Genomic DNA, 17,870 nt, shown 5'->3' on the forward strand with positions numbered 1-17,870 from the left:
GGGCAGACATCCGTATATACATTCGCTTGCTCAGCATTACTTCATAGTTGAGTTTGTGCTGTTTCCTTGACTTTAACCTTTTTCACCGGCTTTTCAATTGGCGTTCCATAATCATTGACGCCTATTCAAGAGTATGATGTTTATGGTGACTAGCGTGAATGGGTAAACTTTCTTTTCAACAATGAGCTGTTATCACTGTAAAAAGTATTAAATTCTTTAATGTTCAGTTTAATTTTTGAAAACAACTAATTCTTTAATTTAAAAAAAATCACACACTTTTTCCGTCAAAATAAATGCCAAGAGGCTGTACCATGAATTAGCTAAACTGTCATTTACATATTTAAATGAGCTATGTTAATTTGAACATGTTGGCACCATCCACCATCCAGCATTCTGATTTGTTAATTGACGACTTATGGAAATACATCAACTCGTGTATGAAAAAACATGATGGATAACGTGTCGTATAGTGTTTGTATTCGAAAACATTTACTTATCGTGAATTTAGTTGAATTTTATTTGCATTTCATAACAATTCAACAAATTTATTTTTTATACATTATTATAATCACTACTGAATAATTGCAACATTTCGAAAACAAGTAAATTATTCACTTGTGAAACACAGCTTGCGGTATTGCAATAGTGCCACTTTGATCATTTGCTTGTAAGCAACCCATTCATGTTTGCTTTTATTTGAAACTTCTTTTAGACTATACCGGTACTTTACAACAAAATTAAAATAAATGTATACCAACATTTTTCAATATTTTGTGACGCCTATTTTAGAACCTTATTCAGGCCTTTTTCTCTTCTCAACGCCTAAATTAGAGTGATGTCTAGATTAGAGATTTTAGAGATTAATCATCACCTCCCACCAAACACATTAGGAAACTTGCATAACTGTTTTAAAAACTGCAAAAAATAAAGTGAGCTTGATCCAACTTCCCTGTGTTTGATCTTTCGTTTGTCAGTACGGAGTCATAACTACAGAAATTAAGTATCTATTACAGAATGATGACAACTCTCTCTAATTTAAAATCAACACTCATCTTGAATGTTTGTATACATGATGGTTTTACAGTTTTGCTGGAGTGTAGTTGTGGTGGGTGATTTAGTAAAGGTCTGTCCGTCAGTCTGTATTTCAAATACAGCATTGACAGCTTGATGGACACTGTTCTAATGGCTTTCTTGTTATAACTACAGTAGAACGTTGATTATCCGTACAGTTAGGGGGACATGCTTTTTGTTTGGTTATGCAAACAGTTCGGATATGCGATCTTATGTGGCCGGGGTCAAATTTACAGGCTCGCGTACACACAAATTCTAACGTACATGACTGTAATGAAATCAAACAATAGCACATGTAGAGTACGTCATTAAAAACATTTTTATTTAATCAGTTGCAATTTAAAAAAAAATATTTGTAATAAAAATGTTGCACGCTGGAATGTTAAAAATTGTTTCAAAATGTCTGTAAAATGTAGCGATAATAAAGTCCCTTTGGTTTTTTCTTTGGAAAACCAAGTGAAGACTGATTTCTCTAAACGATCGTCATTGGCTGTTTTCATTATCTTTTGTTTCAGTTCTGCACTTGAATCCATTTTACTGGAAAAATCCAGCAGCTTTTGTTTTGCCTTGATATAGGATATCGTCAATTTACCAACACTATACTCGGTAGATAAATGCTTGCGGTTTCGTTACGTTCTAGTCAATTTATAATTGACAGCTCCGTGTCCAAATCAAGCACACTGCGTTTGCGTTTCACTGGGGTAGCCATGCCAACGCTAGATAAAAAACGCTGATAAAGTAAACAGATGAAAGGTGGCTTCGTATTCGCTGTGTAGAGATCAGCTCGATGTTACCAGATTGCTCTTGGATTTTCGAATGGTAAACTGTTGCATGATGTCCCGATTTTTTTGGATTCAGCAAAGCGTTTAACACCTAGAATGATTGACAGAATAAATTTTTGTAAAAATCCAGGTTGGCTACTGTGTTCATCGGACGTAAACAATTCGACGCTGTGAACCATCAAACGGCCCGTCAACTGTGGTCATTGGTTGCCGTTGTCTGTTGATAAACCATCAAAGAGGCACACCAAGGGGTTGTCGTTTCTTTTTCACTGCACTATTAAACTGGCGTCACTTCTGTGACAAGACTTCCCAGAAGTTATTTTCTTTCTTGTTTTATTCCGAAACTGATGTTACTTTTGATACTGGACATTAAAATTAAAAATCGGAAAAAACATGGGATCGGCTCATGGCCGCGTTTCTTTGACGGAAGTGGAACCCCGTACAGTTTTCCCAGGAAATGTATCTGAACTGCGGTGACTTACAACTTAGTAAAGTTAAGGATCTGACTGTAAACAGTGGAGAAGACATGATTTGATGAAGTTTGTGTTTTTAGGACACTTTTTATTTACAGTGGAACACTGGTGTGGCGTAATAGACTTGTCTAAATTTAGGAAATTATTTTAATCGTTTCATTGTTTGCCCAGACACTGTAAACAATGAACGTACACGTGAAAGACGTCGGATTACATGTTGATAATAGCTTTATTGAAAGTGTTGCACCAGGAAATCACATAAGACGACTGTATTATTTATTATTTATTGTTCACAGTTGACTTTTGTATTATACGGAACACAGCCAGACATGCATACAAACTTTGGGGGACACACAGTAGGTTTGGATAACTGAACATTTTGGATAATCGGTGTTCGGATAATCAACATTCTACTGTACTGATTATGTTGTTACCTGAGTTCTATGTTGCAAAGTACCAATGTCACCTACAAGATTCAATTAAATAAAAATCATGTTCAATTAATGCATTCCCTTTTTTTTTTTAGTTTTATCTATGGACTTAATGCTAAAGTGAAACAGTGGTGGCGCAATTTCAGAGAGTACATGCGCCCAGTAACACCTTCCTCCCCAGTGATAAAAACACCCGCAGCGACATCTTCCACAACTGCCGTACATAATGGCCCACTGGGGGATGTGGAAAACGGTTCAACTCAACCAGTCAAAGTGGAGCCCGCGCCACCGCCACAACCAAGTACACCAAGCCGTGGGGAGGACTACAGTGAAATTGCATGGGCACTCGGGAAATTTGGTCTTATAATGCTTTATTTTTATATATGTGATAGGTAAGTAAATTGGAGAAACTGTAAAATGACTAATTTTCACTGGGTTTAAATTTCGCTGATTTATTATTTAGATAATGTGTTCTATCCTAATTTTTACATATTCACTGGGTTTTAATTTAGTGCATTTTCCAGTGAGCGAAATAAGCAAAATAAAAAGCCAGTGAATAATTAATCCTTTTACAGTAGGTAAGCCAGTTATTTTGTAGAGATTTTTTGCAGTCCTGTTTATGCTTTCACTGTGCCAAGACTTTCGATTTTGCATTTGTAAACTTTACTAAAATAAGAAAATAATCATCACTTCCCACCGAACACATTAGCAAACTTAAACTGGTCTTTAAGTGGGCTTGATCCATGCCTGGTTATAGTATTTGCATGCCATTATTATTCTCCATTGATCAGTTTTTTTTTTACTTTCCAGGAGCGGGTTCATACCTCGAGAACAAAAACATTTTACAAGGTTTAGGTTTTATCTTCCTTTATGCTACGTTACTTTATTGGGATTTTTTTTTAATGCAAAAACTTCACAGGTGAGTGAATTAAATAAAACATTTTTGATAATTCTGTGATGATACATGATCTGAAGGCTATGGTATTAAGTGATTTTTACATTTTACAGTTGATATCTGTACCTAAGCTTGAAATGTATGTTGTGTTGTGTTGTTATGTTTATAAATGTTTACTTTCATGTTTTTATCAAGGAGATTGTACCATGTTTTCATGAGGGAAAATTTTATCATAGTTTCGCTTTGTTTTCATCAGGGAAAGCTTGCTATACATGTAGTTTTACTACTAGTATGTCTATCAGGGAAAGCCTACCATAGTTTTGCTATGTTTTCATCAAGGAAAAATTATAGTTTCACTTTGTTTTCAGACTGTTATACTTAATCGTGATCAGACAGACGAGTGGAAAGGCTGGATGCAGCTTGTTATATTAATTTACCATATGTCTGGTGCTAGTGCAGTGAGTATTCATTTATTGTCACATGCCTACTCTACACAAGTATGATATTATTTTTGTGTTTCTCATCATTAGAAATAAATTAAAACTGTGTTAGCTAATTTGGTTTAGTTTTACATGGATTCAAACCATTTCCATCACCTCTGGAATTTCTAGAAATGCTCTTGATCCAGATTAATGTTAACTGTTTCCACACAGATATGAGTAAGGTTTTCATCATATTCAAAAAATCTATAACATGTAATACATTCTCTGTGAATACCGTATTTATCCGGGTATAAGCCCAGGGTCTTAAACATGGAAAATTGCCAAAAAGAAGGGGTGGACGTTTGCCAGGAGATCCCTGGCAAAAAAAAAGAAAATTGACAACACGCAGTTCGAACTGCAGGGGATAGAACGGCAAATAAAAACATGCAACAGAAATAAAATGAACAATATGCAACATTAGAATTAAAACAAAACTAATGTAGTGCTTATAATGTGACAAATAAACCAGAAATAATAAAAATCGACTGTGAGAAATCATTTGAATTAAGATTTTCCCACCGACAAACACGCCTGATACGCGTGAACTCAAAATGAATTAAAATGTCAGGGGTTAAACTGCGTAAAATGATTTCCGGTCTCGACAAATTACAAATGCGATGGCACACGATGCTTTTGTTTACAGTCTAGCAATCATCTTTGACCTTTATGTATCTGCTTTACTGATTGGCTAAGAATGTCATCACTACTAGTATTTCATCATAAAGGTCAAATCGTGACATTGCTTTTTTATCAGACTCGACGCTTATTAATCACGGTGAAAGTTATCATTCAGCAAGTTCCGTCAGTTGGGATGTCTCACTATATGGATATCGCGGTGGACTTGAAATAGGAAGTTTTTTTTATCCAACGACAGAAAAATAGTTTTCATGACGATGATGAAAGATGGTAAAAAAGTTGGCAGTCTTCGTCGCGACATTGCAAAATTGCTGACCCCAGTTATGGATTCGCAAGCTGCTACAAAAAAATTTTATAAAGCCAAAATAACGTGACTTCAACCACTCTCCCAGGTACGGGTTGCTACAATATTTCAACATTGGTTTCATTGTCTACGGCGCTAAAGCCGAACGAGTGTGACACTTGCTTAGTGGCTCTCCTTATACGATTTGCCTGAATCATTTCTAAGGAGCAAACGGCCGGCCATATTTAGGGCCACGACATATTTCAAAAAGAGAATTACCGTTTCTGCTTTAATATATATTTTTATAGACTTGCTGACTGTTATGATTCAGAACATGCTGCCCTGAAGGCAGAAAGCTGTCACAGCTATTTTGCGTTCACCCCTTGTTTTACGCAATTAGCAATTTTTATCACGACAGACTTCAAGAAAGTCAACTGTTAATACAACCACAGTCAACGAATAGAAAATAGTTTTTTTTTTGTGTAGAAAAAGACCCCCTGGGCGTGTTCGGATATGATCCTAACTTCTTTATTGTGTCAAAAGTGGGGGGTGGGCGTTTGTCCTGGCATGGGCTTTTACCCGGATAAGTACGGTACACAAGGATGCTGGAAACGCATATAATACAAACACTTAAGCATTTCTTTCACAGAGTTGATTGCTCATTTGTATTTCTAGATGTGCAAATTAATTTATACACATTCAAATTCTGTTGTGGATTCTTGTTTCATAAATCAATATGTAATTTGATAACTTTTTTTTTTGGTGTCAAAATATAAAATGACTTGTGTGCATGAAACCAGCAGTCAACTGTGGAACCACAGAATAGATTTATTTTAACAGGGTCTCTGTTGATAACACTATTTGTTACTTTCTTAATTATAGGAGTTACCTATTTATATGCATATTAGAATATTAGTTGCAATGTACCTGTTCCAGACGGGATACGGTCACTTCTCATTTTTCTGGAGTAAAGGAGATTATGGTTTTGTTAGATTTATTCAGGTAAGATGATGATAGTTTTATTTTATTTTTATTTTTCAGTATCAACTAATTTTTTGGGTTTTCATTTGAAGCTAAGATTAGTGTGGACAATCGCTAACCCGACAGTGTTAAAAAGTATTGTTTAATCTTTATTGCCTGATTCATGGCTTTCTAGACTGAAGAATGGTGTGCCATTATACTGTAATGCATTTCGCTATTTTCCCTGATAAGTAAAATCAATCTACGTGAACTTGTAAAATAACAATAAAACTCATTGTTCCCATGACAAATTCGTGAAATTAAAACACAATGAATATGCTCAAAATATCAAAATAGTGAAATTTGATGTCAATCAAAATAAATGGTTTTACAGTATCATCGTTAAGCTGAAGTTCTCTTGTCATGTGTGTGACACAACACTACAGTATGCTCATTGTAACCATGATACATGGTTTCTTCTGCTCTATATATTTTGGTCATTCATGAAATAAAAATAATCCAACTTAGATTTACAACATTTAAAATGCACTATGTTTAATTTAAATTGAGTAAAAAATGATTTGTTTATGTTTATTATAATAATTAACACTTAAGTGAATTTTGCTTGTAAAAGGGTAGTACTGTAAACCGCTTAATTTGCAGCACCAGGAATTCTTGCAATTTGATGATTTAATGGCATTTTGGGCATGTCCCTGACATAAAATAATTTGTTTGTTTACATAAAATGTTAAATGAATAACCATCGATTAAGTATCATTTTTGAGATGTGATGAATAGTTACATGTATCTAATTAAGCCGCTGAGTAGCACACACATTACAAATTTTATATGTTCTTGTATTACAGGCGTAATAACCGAAATATCACTTTTTTGTTTACAGGTGCAGTTTCGTTTAAATTGGTTGGTATTCATGCTCTGTCTGGTCATGAACCGACCGTACCAGTTCTATTATTTTGTACCGCTTGTAACATTTTGGTTCATTTTGGTGTACGTTACCATGGCAATATGGCCTCAAGTCTCGGCCAAATCAGTCACAGGTAGGATATTGTTGTATATTTTGTTGTTTTTATTTCAGATGTTTAATATTCGTGATTCTTATCACTGAATCAAAGTTACTTTACTTGCATATGAAGTAGAAGAAAGATGGTGAATTTTCGGTTATCAGTTGTTCTATTAGGGTCGCGGCATTAATGATTGTTACAGTTACTAATTCATTGCTGGGGAACAGGTTTCTGTCTTGACCTATTCTTAACCTTTTCATGACCAGTTCCCTCTTTTCATCACAAATTCACAATGTGGTTATAGTCTTCACTTTCCTTCAGAAGACAAAATTAACCAAATTTTTGTGTGAAAACTGATAATTTACTCAAATTTTGAATTTTCACAAATATTGAAGAATATAAAAACAAAATGCAGACAAATTTGGTCGAAAAAAGTCTGGAGTTGAAAAGGTTAAAGTTCAAAATATTCTTATTTTTTTTCAACATAAAAACAGTACTAAAATAAAATTACTAGTCTGCACATTATTAAGTGCATTTTCTCTAGTTTATATATTAATTGCTGCGTCTTGTGATAGACTTTCTGAAAATAATAATTAAACTGGACTTGTTTTTGCGGCCTCACGTCTTAACTCCAACATATCTGTAAACAGTTAAATCTTCGCAAGTTTGAAGATTTAATGGTGTTTGTGATGATAACATTTTGTAAAATTCTTGTAAAATTTTGTAAAATTCTTCTCTTGCTCAAAGTTAAAATGGCTTACACAGTATCTTTCTTTACTTGAAAATCTTTTTTTCAGAATATTTTTAAATGAGCATACTGTGAACATGAAAAATTTTCATGTAGTAGTGTCAAATTTGTTAGAGTCCTGAGAAGTGTCAGTGACCTTCGTAAAATGTTTTCTTCACGAAATTTCATAAAATTCTAAGCAGTGGAAATTAGGCATTTATTACCTTACCCGTACCATCAAAGATGGAAGGGAAAGGTATATTAAGGGAAAAATTGTGTCCGGCGTTGTCGTCGTCGTTGTCGTTGTCGTCGTTAATAATTGTTATTGTGTGCATAATAACTTTACTAATTCTATTCCAAACTTTATCAAACTTGGTCACCTTATTCATCAGTATAAAGTCTTCCCTGAGTTTGAACAACAGATGTCCTGTATGAAAATATCATGCAAAAATTGAGAAAATCTGATAAAATATTTTGACTGTTTCTACTTGACTGATCACTGGTGATACACATCAAAGGTCACTGATCTCAGTGGAAATATGCATTGTTGTATGTGTTCAATGAAGCAAATGATTTATCTTGTAATAATATCCTTGGTAATGTATCTCAAAATCCCATACTGGGTTTCAAAACCAACTCATGGAGAGATTGCACAGTCTGATACACATTTGCAAACCTACCAATAAAATCTTTACAGAAAACAAGATGTCAGATAATCAATATAAGCACTGCTATGAACTGGGTGCCAAACTTTGATCAAGATCTGAAGCTAATAGAAAATCTGTTTAGTCAAAAGTTATCAAATCAAAAACAATACATAAAAAATACATTAAAAGCAAAACATTTCATCCACATTTTAAAAAGAAAATTGTTCTAAAATATATGTATTCTGTATTTGACAAACAGTTCATTCGACAAATGAAAACTCACAGGAGTATGTTTCAGCTATTAGAACAAAATGATAGAGTTTTTATAATACTAGTTTAAAAACGCACTTCAGAGATTGCAGTGTTTGAAGATGTAGTTTCTCAGGAGGCAACAGTACTGTTGACTTCTCCCTCCACTGGACACCAACTATTTAAGTTGATTTGCATACAAAGCAGAGCTTGCAACATGATAGCTATTCATAAAGAGTGTTTTTTTTTTACTTTTCATATAATACAGTAGTCACACAATGAGGCAGTTCATTTTTGTCTCAGTGAATCATTAATTTTTGACAGACACCTGTACAAAATACTTGGATAAAAGCCAGCTAAGATTTTATGTTATCTTGCATGTTTTATGAATCTATTCACGTCTAAATGCAGCACTTGTTTTTTGCGATGAGGCATTTATTTTTATACTAAAATATCTGAATTACTTTGAATAAAACTGGAAATTATGTCCCTTAAAATAATTAAACAAATAAGGCACCAATGTTTTTGTAAGATATTTACATCTTTAAAGGACATTCGGTAGACTGATTCCCCACTGTTGGTTCAACCCCAAAACTTGTTTGTACTCAAAATTAATTATGACAATGCATATTTATATTGAAACAAAATATGTTAAAGGGAATTATATTATATAACAAAGGGCAAGGTCACCAGAGTTCAACTATGTTATTATATTAATTACTAGTATTGACTTTTAACACATGTCATTGTATAGGATTATGTAAAACCCAGACATGAGGTACCTACTGTTAAGTATTTTTACTTGGAATTTCTTTGCACTATTTTTGTTAAACAAATGAATCAGTTAAAATCAAAGCCAGTTCAAATAGCTTAATATTGTTATATTACACATTCCGATTCAATTCAAATAAAATTTGTACAAAATGACCTGGGTGTCTTTTCAACGAAAATTAATTTCAGATATTAAAAATAAAGTAATTTTACAATACTGATCAGGAAAACAGTGATCTCTCTATCAATCTTTTTTGCAACCCATGGACATTGCATAGCATTTTGTTATGACTTTGCGATGAATCATTTGGAAATTATCCACTTTCATTGAGATGGTTGTTATAATTGAAATGAAATTGGCAAATTTCAAGTTCCAATGTTACCTTAGATACTTGGGTGCTCAGGTGTAAAAATGTTTCAATTTCGTCTGCATAGGGGGGGGGGGGCTCATTTCGTCACATAAATGGCCAATAGCTCACCAGAACGCCATGTGTTTTGGTTGTGTGAAGGTGTATTGGCATGTTGGATTTGAAAGTGCGGAACACCGGTAATATTTCCAGGTACATTATGTTGCAATCACAGTACTTCAACTTAGGGACTGTGTTGCAATGAATAATTGATAGGGAGACTGTGGTTTTGGTTTTTCTTATAACTTTATTTTGACAATAACAAGGTTTCTCTCTAGATCATCAATGATTTTGTTTTTATAGTCTATAGCGTCAATAACATAATTAGCACACTTTTGGTGTTCCTTTTGGTACTCTCATTGTGTGCAGTGTTTGAAAGATCTCAGGAGAACACCATACCAGATATATTCCATCTATAATACTTTTTTTTTGTTTAACCCTGAAGTCTTGAATGCTGTATTTAGGTTTGTGGAGAAAGGTACATTTTCAAAGGGCAAAAATCTGCGTTATTTGCCAATTTGTTCATATTTTGAAATCTATGTTGATATTCTTTAGTCTGATTATTCACTGTGTTTTATTTTTCGCTTTTTATTTTTTTAGATTGAAATGCGATAAATTAAAACCCAGTGAATATTCAAATTTAACAAACAGAATTTATTGTTTACTTCCCAAACGACTGAATTTGTGAATATCGTAGCTATATCAAACTCACTAAAATTAAACACAGTGAAAATTTCTCCCTCAACAGAACTGAGCCAAAATAATCTTTGTGGTAACAAATTAAACAGTATTAGCACCTAAACATTTTACCACAAGATAATTTTAGCACAGTATTACATAGATTAAAAAAGGAACCAAAAATTGGCAAAAAATGCATGTCATGTCCCGTATTAGAATGACATACATTGCATTCTCCATCCCATCTAATGTTTAATCTACAGTACAGATCTAGACTTCACATTCATGCATACTTGTCTCACTATGCTTGCTATGTGCTGGCTGCTATTAAAAAACAATCTTTATAATGTTGGTTAAATACTCCAAATATGTGTATGATTCGGGAATAAACATAGGGTCTAGTGGTGAATGCACGAAGGTGTTTGTTTATCTTACCTCAAATTCAGCCATGAAACAATTTGCATAAATTTGCATAACACTCATAAGACCCCCCCAGTAAAGATATAATTGATTTAACATACATTTACAAGGTTAGGATTCCCTGAGGTTTGTCTGTTATATTGTAACACGCTATTACAGTCCAAGCGCAACTTAACTTTCAAGCTGGCTTTCATCTCCTATGCTTATACTTTTATGAAAACTGGAAAAAAAAATCATTATGTTATTATAAATATGATATAATTATAAATATGATAACATGTATGATTACAGTACATGGTGATTTTTAAATGCATCACTTGCTTAAAGCAGATATGAATGGTATTTAACCGCATCAGGCGATATGTTAAACCAGTTGAATGCTAGCAAAATGTTAGGTTACACCCACACTTACTGTTTCTGTATTTGGGGGTGCAGCAAAAATTTGATGGGTATAAATCTGGGAAGGTGAATTATTAGAATGTCAAACTTACAGTTCCAGTCCCCATTTTTTTTCATTTTCCATTCTCAGTGTAATCTCCTTTTAATATCATTTGTGCAAAAAAACAACAGAAAAATGAATTAGTTGGTGATACATATTGTAAGATTTCAGAAAAATATGGTCAATTGCTACTCTGAGGTCATGATAACATTAGTAATATACAACTTTTCCTCGCTTGTGATGCCCAAAATGTGAGAAACATTCCTGTGTGATCGTTTCCATCATATTTCCATAATGAGCTATATTGATGACATATTTGATGTAAAAAATGACATAATTAGTACAGAAGGTATTGGTGATGTTTTTCTAGCCCAAATAGGTAAGCAAAATTTTAAACATTGGGATAAAAGGAATTGGATTTTGAATCAAATACATTTTACTGTATGCTAAATTCTATATAATTGTTAGTAGTACATGATGGATGTCACAGTAAGCCAAGAGTATCTCACGATGCATAGCTAAGGCTGGTGTGACTGTATAGTGAGTGCATACGTTGCAGTATCTTCATAATGACTTTACATATACATCTTCCGAACCAATTGGTGTAGGAACTCGAGAACTCGGCAAAATGATGAAACTTATTAGAACTTTCTCGCTATTTTAAAAATGCCGTCTTGGAAATGCTGTGTTAATTGTACCATATTTGGAATTTACATTTCCTAATATGGTACATGTATGATGCATACACTCCATGTAATACTGTAGAATTACATCATAACTTACTATAACTTCCGGTGATATGGTGACAAATGTAGAATAATGTTTATTGGAAGCAGAACCTATATATGTGAAGACAGTTACCATAGAATTATTCAACACGTAAATACCTCTCCTGGTGTTGTCCTGTCCAGTGTAACAAAATACATAACAAACTACAACCTCCTTTTATGGTGTTACTGGTGTTTTTTCCCAAACCTAGATTATTTATATCTTTTTATATGTGCATTTAACACTATCATGTCAGCATTTAAACTTTTCACCACCAAACTTTCTCGCCCAAATAATTCTGCACTTTTTTCTTTATATTCTTCAATATTTCTGGAAATTAACCCTAATTTTTGGATCCAACAGACAAAATTTTAGTCAATTTTTATTTTTTTGTCTAAATTTGTCTTAGTGTACCGAAGGAAAGTGCAGACTAAAAACTTGACTATTTTGTGAATTTTTGATGAAAAAAGGGAAATAGTGGTGAAAAGATTAATTGGGGTAGCAATTTAATCATTTCCCTATGACCAGTTGATTGCATTAGGGTTCCACATTAGTACGGTACGTTGTACATTTTAACCAACCCTGGATCTATACATACATGTATTTGTGAATGTGATAGGCAGGCAACACGAATGCTGTAATTAGGTTTGGGTAACGTGTATACAATAGAACGTGATAAGTGTTTGTTTGACATTAATGTACTGTATTGTGTCAGTGTTGCAATTCATTGGGGTATGAGTCCTGATCTGTACTGTACGATGGTGAATTACTAAATTTAGTTTTGAAACAATAGAAAAACAAATGTTCTCTCTCAATGTGTGCGATTGTAATATTGACTTTCTGTTCTCTGAATTTGCGGAGGCTCTGGAAATGGTCCAAACGAAGGTATTACTTCTTCATCCCATTGCTACGGAGCATTCCGAGTGCTTGGTAACAGGAAACTCAGTTTTAATAATGTTTGCTTTCTGGGTTTCAGACCTTTCAGTTTAATGTATTTGCTTTCTTAGCAGCGCATGTGGTTACGTTAGCGATAGGGGTGTGTCTATAGTCGATATAAGTCATATTTTGATATATACAATAAGGATTTATTTAGATTAAGGTATACAAATGTGTGATACATGTATGTGATGAAGGTTACACGTAAATTGAAAAGTCGCGCAAAATGTAAATTATTTGTAAAAAAAAAAAAATTCTAGAAGTTAGCAAGTCTTTGAAAAGACTGATTGCTGTTCATCACATTGTTTTTTGTAGTGTTAGTGTTTATTCGCAAATCGTGTACCAGTACCGGTACCGGTAATACATGAATTTTTTATCTTTGGATGCAGCAATAATTTTTCTCATTTCTGTTTGCGCAAACAAACATGCGTTTTATGACGGTATTGGTTAAAACTATGTTTGATAAATTCTCAGATCATGAGAGTTTGCTTCTTGTGAGATCTTCATCAAATACCACTGTATGAATGTTGCATACCCTAATCTAAATCCTAATACCGTAAAAACTCGATTAATTCGCGGTCTCTATTAGTTCGCGCACCCATTTTATTTTCGAACGCTAATTTTTAAATGTATCCTTTTAATTCGCGGCGTAATATCTGCCATAACATCGCCCGGGCGATGCCTAGAAAAATAAAAAAAGGCAGTGCAGCCAGACGGCTACTTTGTAGCCACGTGTTCATTGTTTGTTTGTGTACAGAGTGACCTTTGCCATTTTTCACTGTTTCATTTCAAGTGTAACATGGTGCGTGGTCCTTGACACAGTGCGTGTTCTCTGTCCGACTATACGCCATGAATGTCGCTAGCCATGAGTCTCAGAGGCACTAAAAAAACGTCCCGTAATCGTGTTCATTGGAAAAAAAAACAAATCACAAATAAATTTATGTAAACAGTTCCTTTTTGAATCGATCTAAAAGTACTCGTTTAATTCGCGCACCAAAAACCAATAATTTCCGTTTTGACGCTATTAATTCGTGCACTTGAAAAAATAATTATTTTTACTACCGCGAATTAATCAAGCTTTTATACATTTTTCACATTTGTAGGTATTTTTCTATAATTCTTTAGTTAATTTTTGACCAAATGGATATAATTTCCTATTGAATGCAAGTTTTGATCAACATTGTTTTCAAAAGTTTGGTCAAAATTATGCAGGGTTTATTTTGTAAAAGTTGACAAAGGGATTAAGCTCACACACCTTTATACACAGCTTGTAAATTCAATTGAATCAAAGAACACAGGAACAGGCAACTGATGTAAAGTCTTTTTAGTTTTGAATCTTGAACATAATGTGCAAGATTATGTTTGAATATTCCAAAACAATTGATACCACAAAATATTTATTACGTTTTTCAAAGAATGAAATCAAGTACAACAAGATCAATAGTACATGAACTAGGTTTGTGATACTTCATGTTTTAGAAAAACGTGTTACAAAATGGCTTGGAGTTGTTGGTTAGCAATTGTAGATAAGTTGTACACACCCAGATGCTTCACATTATAGACATACTAAGAGACGTTAAAGCACGGCAGTCGTTGCACTGCTCATGTGCAACATTTGTGTTGATAAACATTGATTTTCCCACAATCCAATGCACTCTTCTAATGGAAATCACAAATATGAGGTTTTACCAGGAGGCGACTTTCACTAATTACCACTGGTGACTCCTTTGATACCTTCCAGCCACCTAAAAAGTATCGTAATGTCTCAATTTGTACTCGTTAATCTGTGCAACAGTCAAAGTCGCCATCTTTGTTTATATGAGACCAATATATTTCGCACATGTGTGGCGCGACGACTACCGCCCTTTAAACAGAACATCTTTTTATTTTCTTTGATGTTGGCAACCCCTGTATTCTCTAGTGTCTTTGCTTGAATTAATGGTGTAGGGGATTGTTTGGCAGTATTTATTCTATTGGTTCTCATATCAAAGAAAAATTAAATCACAGTTTACATACCTTGACCCAGTTACATGTAGCATTCACAAAAGTAAGTGGGTATACATGTATACGTGCTGTTGATAAGCTGGACTTTTTACTGTTTTTTTAGTCCCTGTTCGAACGCAGTCAGAAAACGGGGACTTATGTTTTGACCTTCGTGTGTCCGTCCGTCCGTCCGTGTGTGCGTGCGTGCGTGCGTGCGTGCGTCCGGACCTGTATCTTAGAAATGCCTGGACCAATCACAATCAAACTTCACACATACATCATACATGATATTATACATATGCACGTCAATTTGTTTCACGATCTGATTCAAGATGGCCCAATGGCGGCCATTTTTGTGCTAAAAATCATCAAAATCAAGCATTTCTCGGCTGGTTACAGATGGATTTTGTTCAAACTTGGTATATCCATTCGACATTTTTGGACCTTGATGCACATCATTTTGTTTTACGATCTGATTCAAGATGGTCGAATGGCAGCCATTTTTGTGCCAAAAATCCTAAAAATCAACCATTTCTAGGCTATTTACAGATGGATTTTGTTCAAACTTGCTATATACATTAGACATTATGGGACCTTGATGCAAATAATTTTGTTTTTCAGATACGATTCTAAATGGCCGAATGGCGGCCATTTTGTGTTAATGAATGTGGTTCTCGTGCCATATCTCTGACTTGCTTTCACTGATTATGTTCAAATTATAAATATTCATTATACATCATGTCATAGATAGACAGATATATTGGTTTGATGATCCTATTTAAAATGGCCAAATGGTAGCCTTTTTTGTGCTAAACAATCATCAAATATCAAGCATTTTTATGACATTTATGGATGGATTTCGTTCAAACTTGGTACATATCTTAGACAATACAGGTTCCTGATGCACATCATTTATTTTTCAGATCGGATTCAAAATGGCTGTCTGGCGACCATTTTGTTTTAATGAATGGGCTTCTAGACCCATATCTCCGACTTGTTTTGACTGATTATATTTTCAAATTTTAAATATTCATTATACATCATGTCATAGATAAACAGATATATTGGTTTGACTATCCTATTCAAAATGGCCGAATGGTGGTCATTTTGTGCTAAAAAATCATCTAATATCAAGCATTTGTGGGTGGATTTCTTTCAAATAGGTAAATACATTAGACATTATGGGTTCCTGAAGCTCGTCATTTTATTTTTCAGATTGGATTCAAAATGGCTGCCTGGTAGCCATTTTGTTTTAATGATAGGGCTTCTAGAGCCATATCTCTTGAATGCTTTGACTTATTATAATTAAATTTTATATATTCGTTATACATCATGTTATATATATACATGTATTCAAAATGGCTGATTTTGAATGCTGTTCCAGAGCAATTTCTCTCAATATGGACAAGTACTTGTTTGACAATCAGATACAAATGTCAATCATTTTAATGTTAAAAAAATCATATTCCTGACATGGTTATATTCCAGCTATATTACTATAAACAAAACTATATATCTTAAATTTGATAACTAACGGGGACTGTGCCATGCATGGCTTGTTTAATTTAATTTTAACCTGATTACTTAAATTTTTTTAATACATAAAAACCGAGAAGTGTGTATTGTAAATCGTTTTGATTTTGCAAGAGACATATTTTCATGAGCCTGGAAAACTGAACTTTTGTAGCAGCAAGGAGGGAGGGCGGTGGTTGTTGTTGTACCACGCTGACAACATGCTCGATATGGGCTACATAGTCATCTATACACTGTATGTAAAATAATTTGTTATTCACACAAAATTCGAACACACCAATCACTGTCCTTTATTACGCGAGTCTCAGTGTCTATTACGAAATTTCGTTCTCATGAATAAGAGCTTCAAATTATCAAATCATGAAAATGTCCAGCAGCGAAACCTAAAACTATCACAGTATATTATGTAAAGTGCCACAGTAACACTTAAAGTTTGTGTGAAAATACAAAGTATTTTTCACCCTTATTGAATATGATGTGGTGAAACAACTGCTTTTAGCATATGGTGAATACATTAGAGTATTATGTATATAATCAAGAATTTTTAGAAGAAGGGTAAACAACTTTGATATGTACAATATGCTATGGGATGAAGATCTCAGGAGATCTTGTGATTTCCACACATCAGTTGAACATATTTTAACCTATTACATTACTAAATGAAGTCGGTGTTTGGAAATATTTGATTGCGTGAATAAAATCGGTAAGATTAGATGTATTCAAAAGCGCAGTATGCATGTTTGGCGAAAATGCATTGACAGAATGTTCCAAGACAAACTACTAGTTCTTTCACAGACTTCATTGGCTTTCAATTTACTATTTCTATCTCACAATTTGACTCTTTTTTTAGCTCCGCTGTCGACTTTGTCGAGCGGAGCTTATCATATGAGTGATTGTCCGTCGTCCGTCGTCGTCGTCCGTCGTCCGTGTCAATGTTTTACTTTTTCGACTTCTTCTTGAAAACTACAAGCCTGAATGCTTTGATACTTGGTGTATATGTACCTTGGGTAGACCTCTCTCAGATTTGTTCATTTCATGATGATATCTTCAATTCTCTAATTTTGGTGAATATTTTTGTCATTTTTAGTAAAAAGTGATATTTTCGACTTCTTGTTGAAAACCGCAAGTGCAATTGCTTTGATATTACATATATAGGTACTACATGTGGACCTCTCTCAGATTTGTTCATTTTGTAATGATATCTTTAATTCTCTAATTTTGGTGAATATTTTTGTCATTTTTGGTAAAAAGTGATATTTTCGACTTCTTGTTGAAAA

At 33.8% G+C, this 17,870-nt stretch overlaps 1 protein-coding gene across 1 annotated transcript in view; it reads left to right on the forward strand.

Moving 5' to 3' along the window:
• Positions 1-17,870, forward strand: part of LOC102801776 (N-acetylneuraminate (7)9-O-acetyltransferase-like) — a 68,503-nt gene that overhangs the window by 25,282 nt on the left and 25,351 nt on the right. Inside the window, exons 10-14 of the mRNA XM_085496023.1 lie at positions 2,853-3,149; positions 3,568-3,676; positions 4,021-4,110; positions 5,936-6,055; positions 6,915-7,071. Of these exons, the coding sequence (XP_085352149.1) occupies positions 2,853-3,149; positions 3,568-3,676; positions 4,021-4,110; positions 5,936-6,055; positions 6,915-7,071 (773 nt within the window). The remainder of the gene's footprint in view (positions 1-2,852; positions 3,150-3,567; positions 3,677-4,020; positions 4,111-5,935; positions 6,056-6,914; positions 7,072-17,870) is intronic.

Source organism: Saccoglossus kowalevskii, chromosome 22, assembly GCF_978046115.1.
Source record: "Saccoglossus kowalevskii chromosome 22, keSacKowa6.1, whole genome shotgun sequence".
Taxonomy (NCBI): domain Eukaryota; kingdom Metazoa; phylum Hemichordata; class Enteropneusta; family Harrimaniidae; genus Saccoglossus; species Saccoglossus kowalevskii.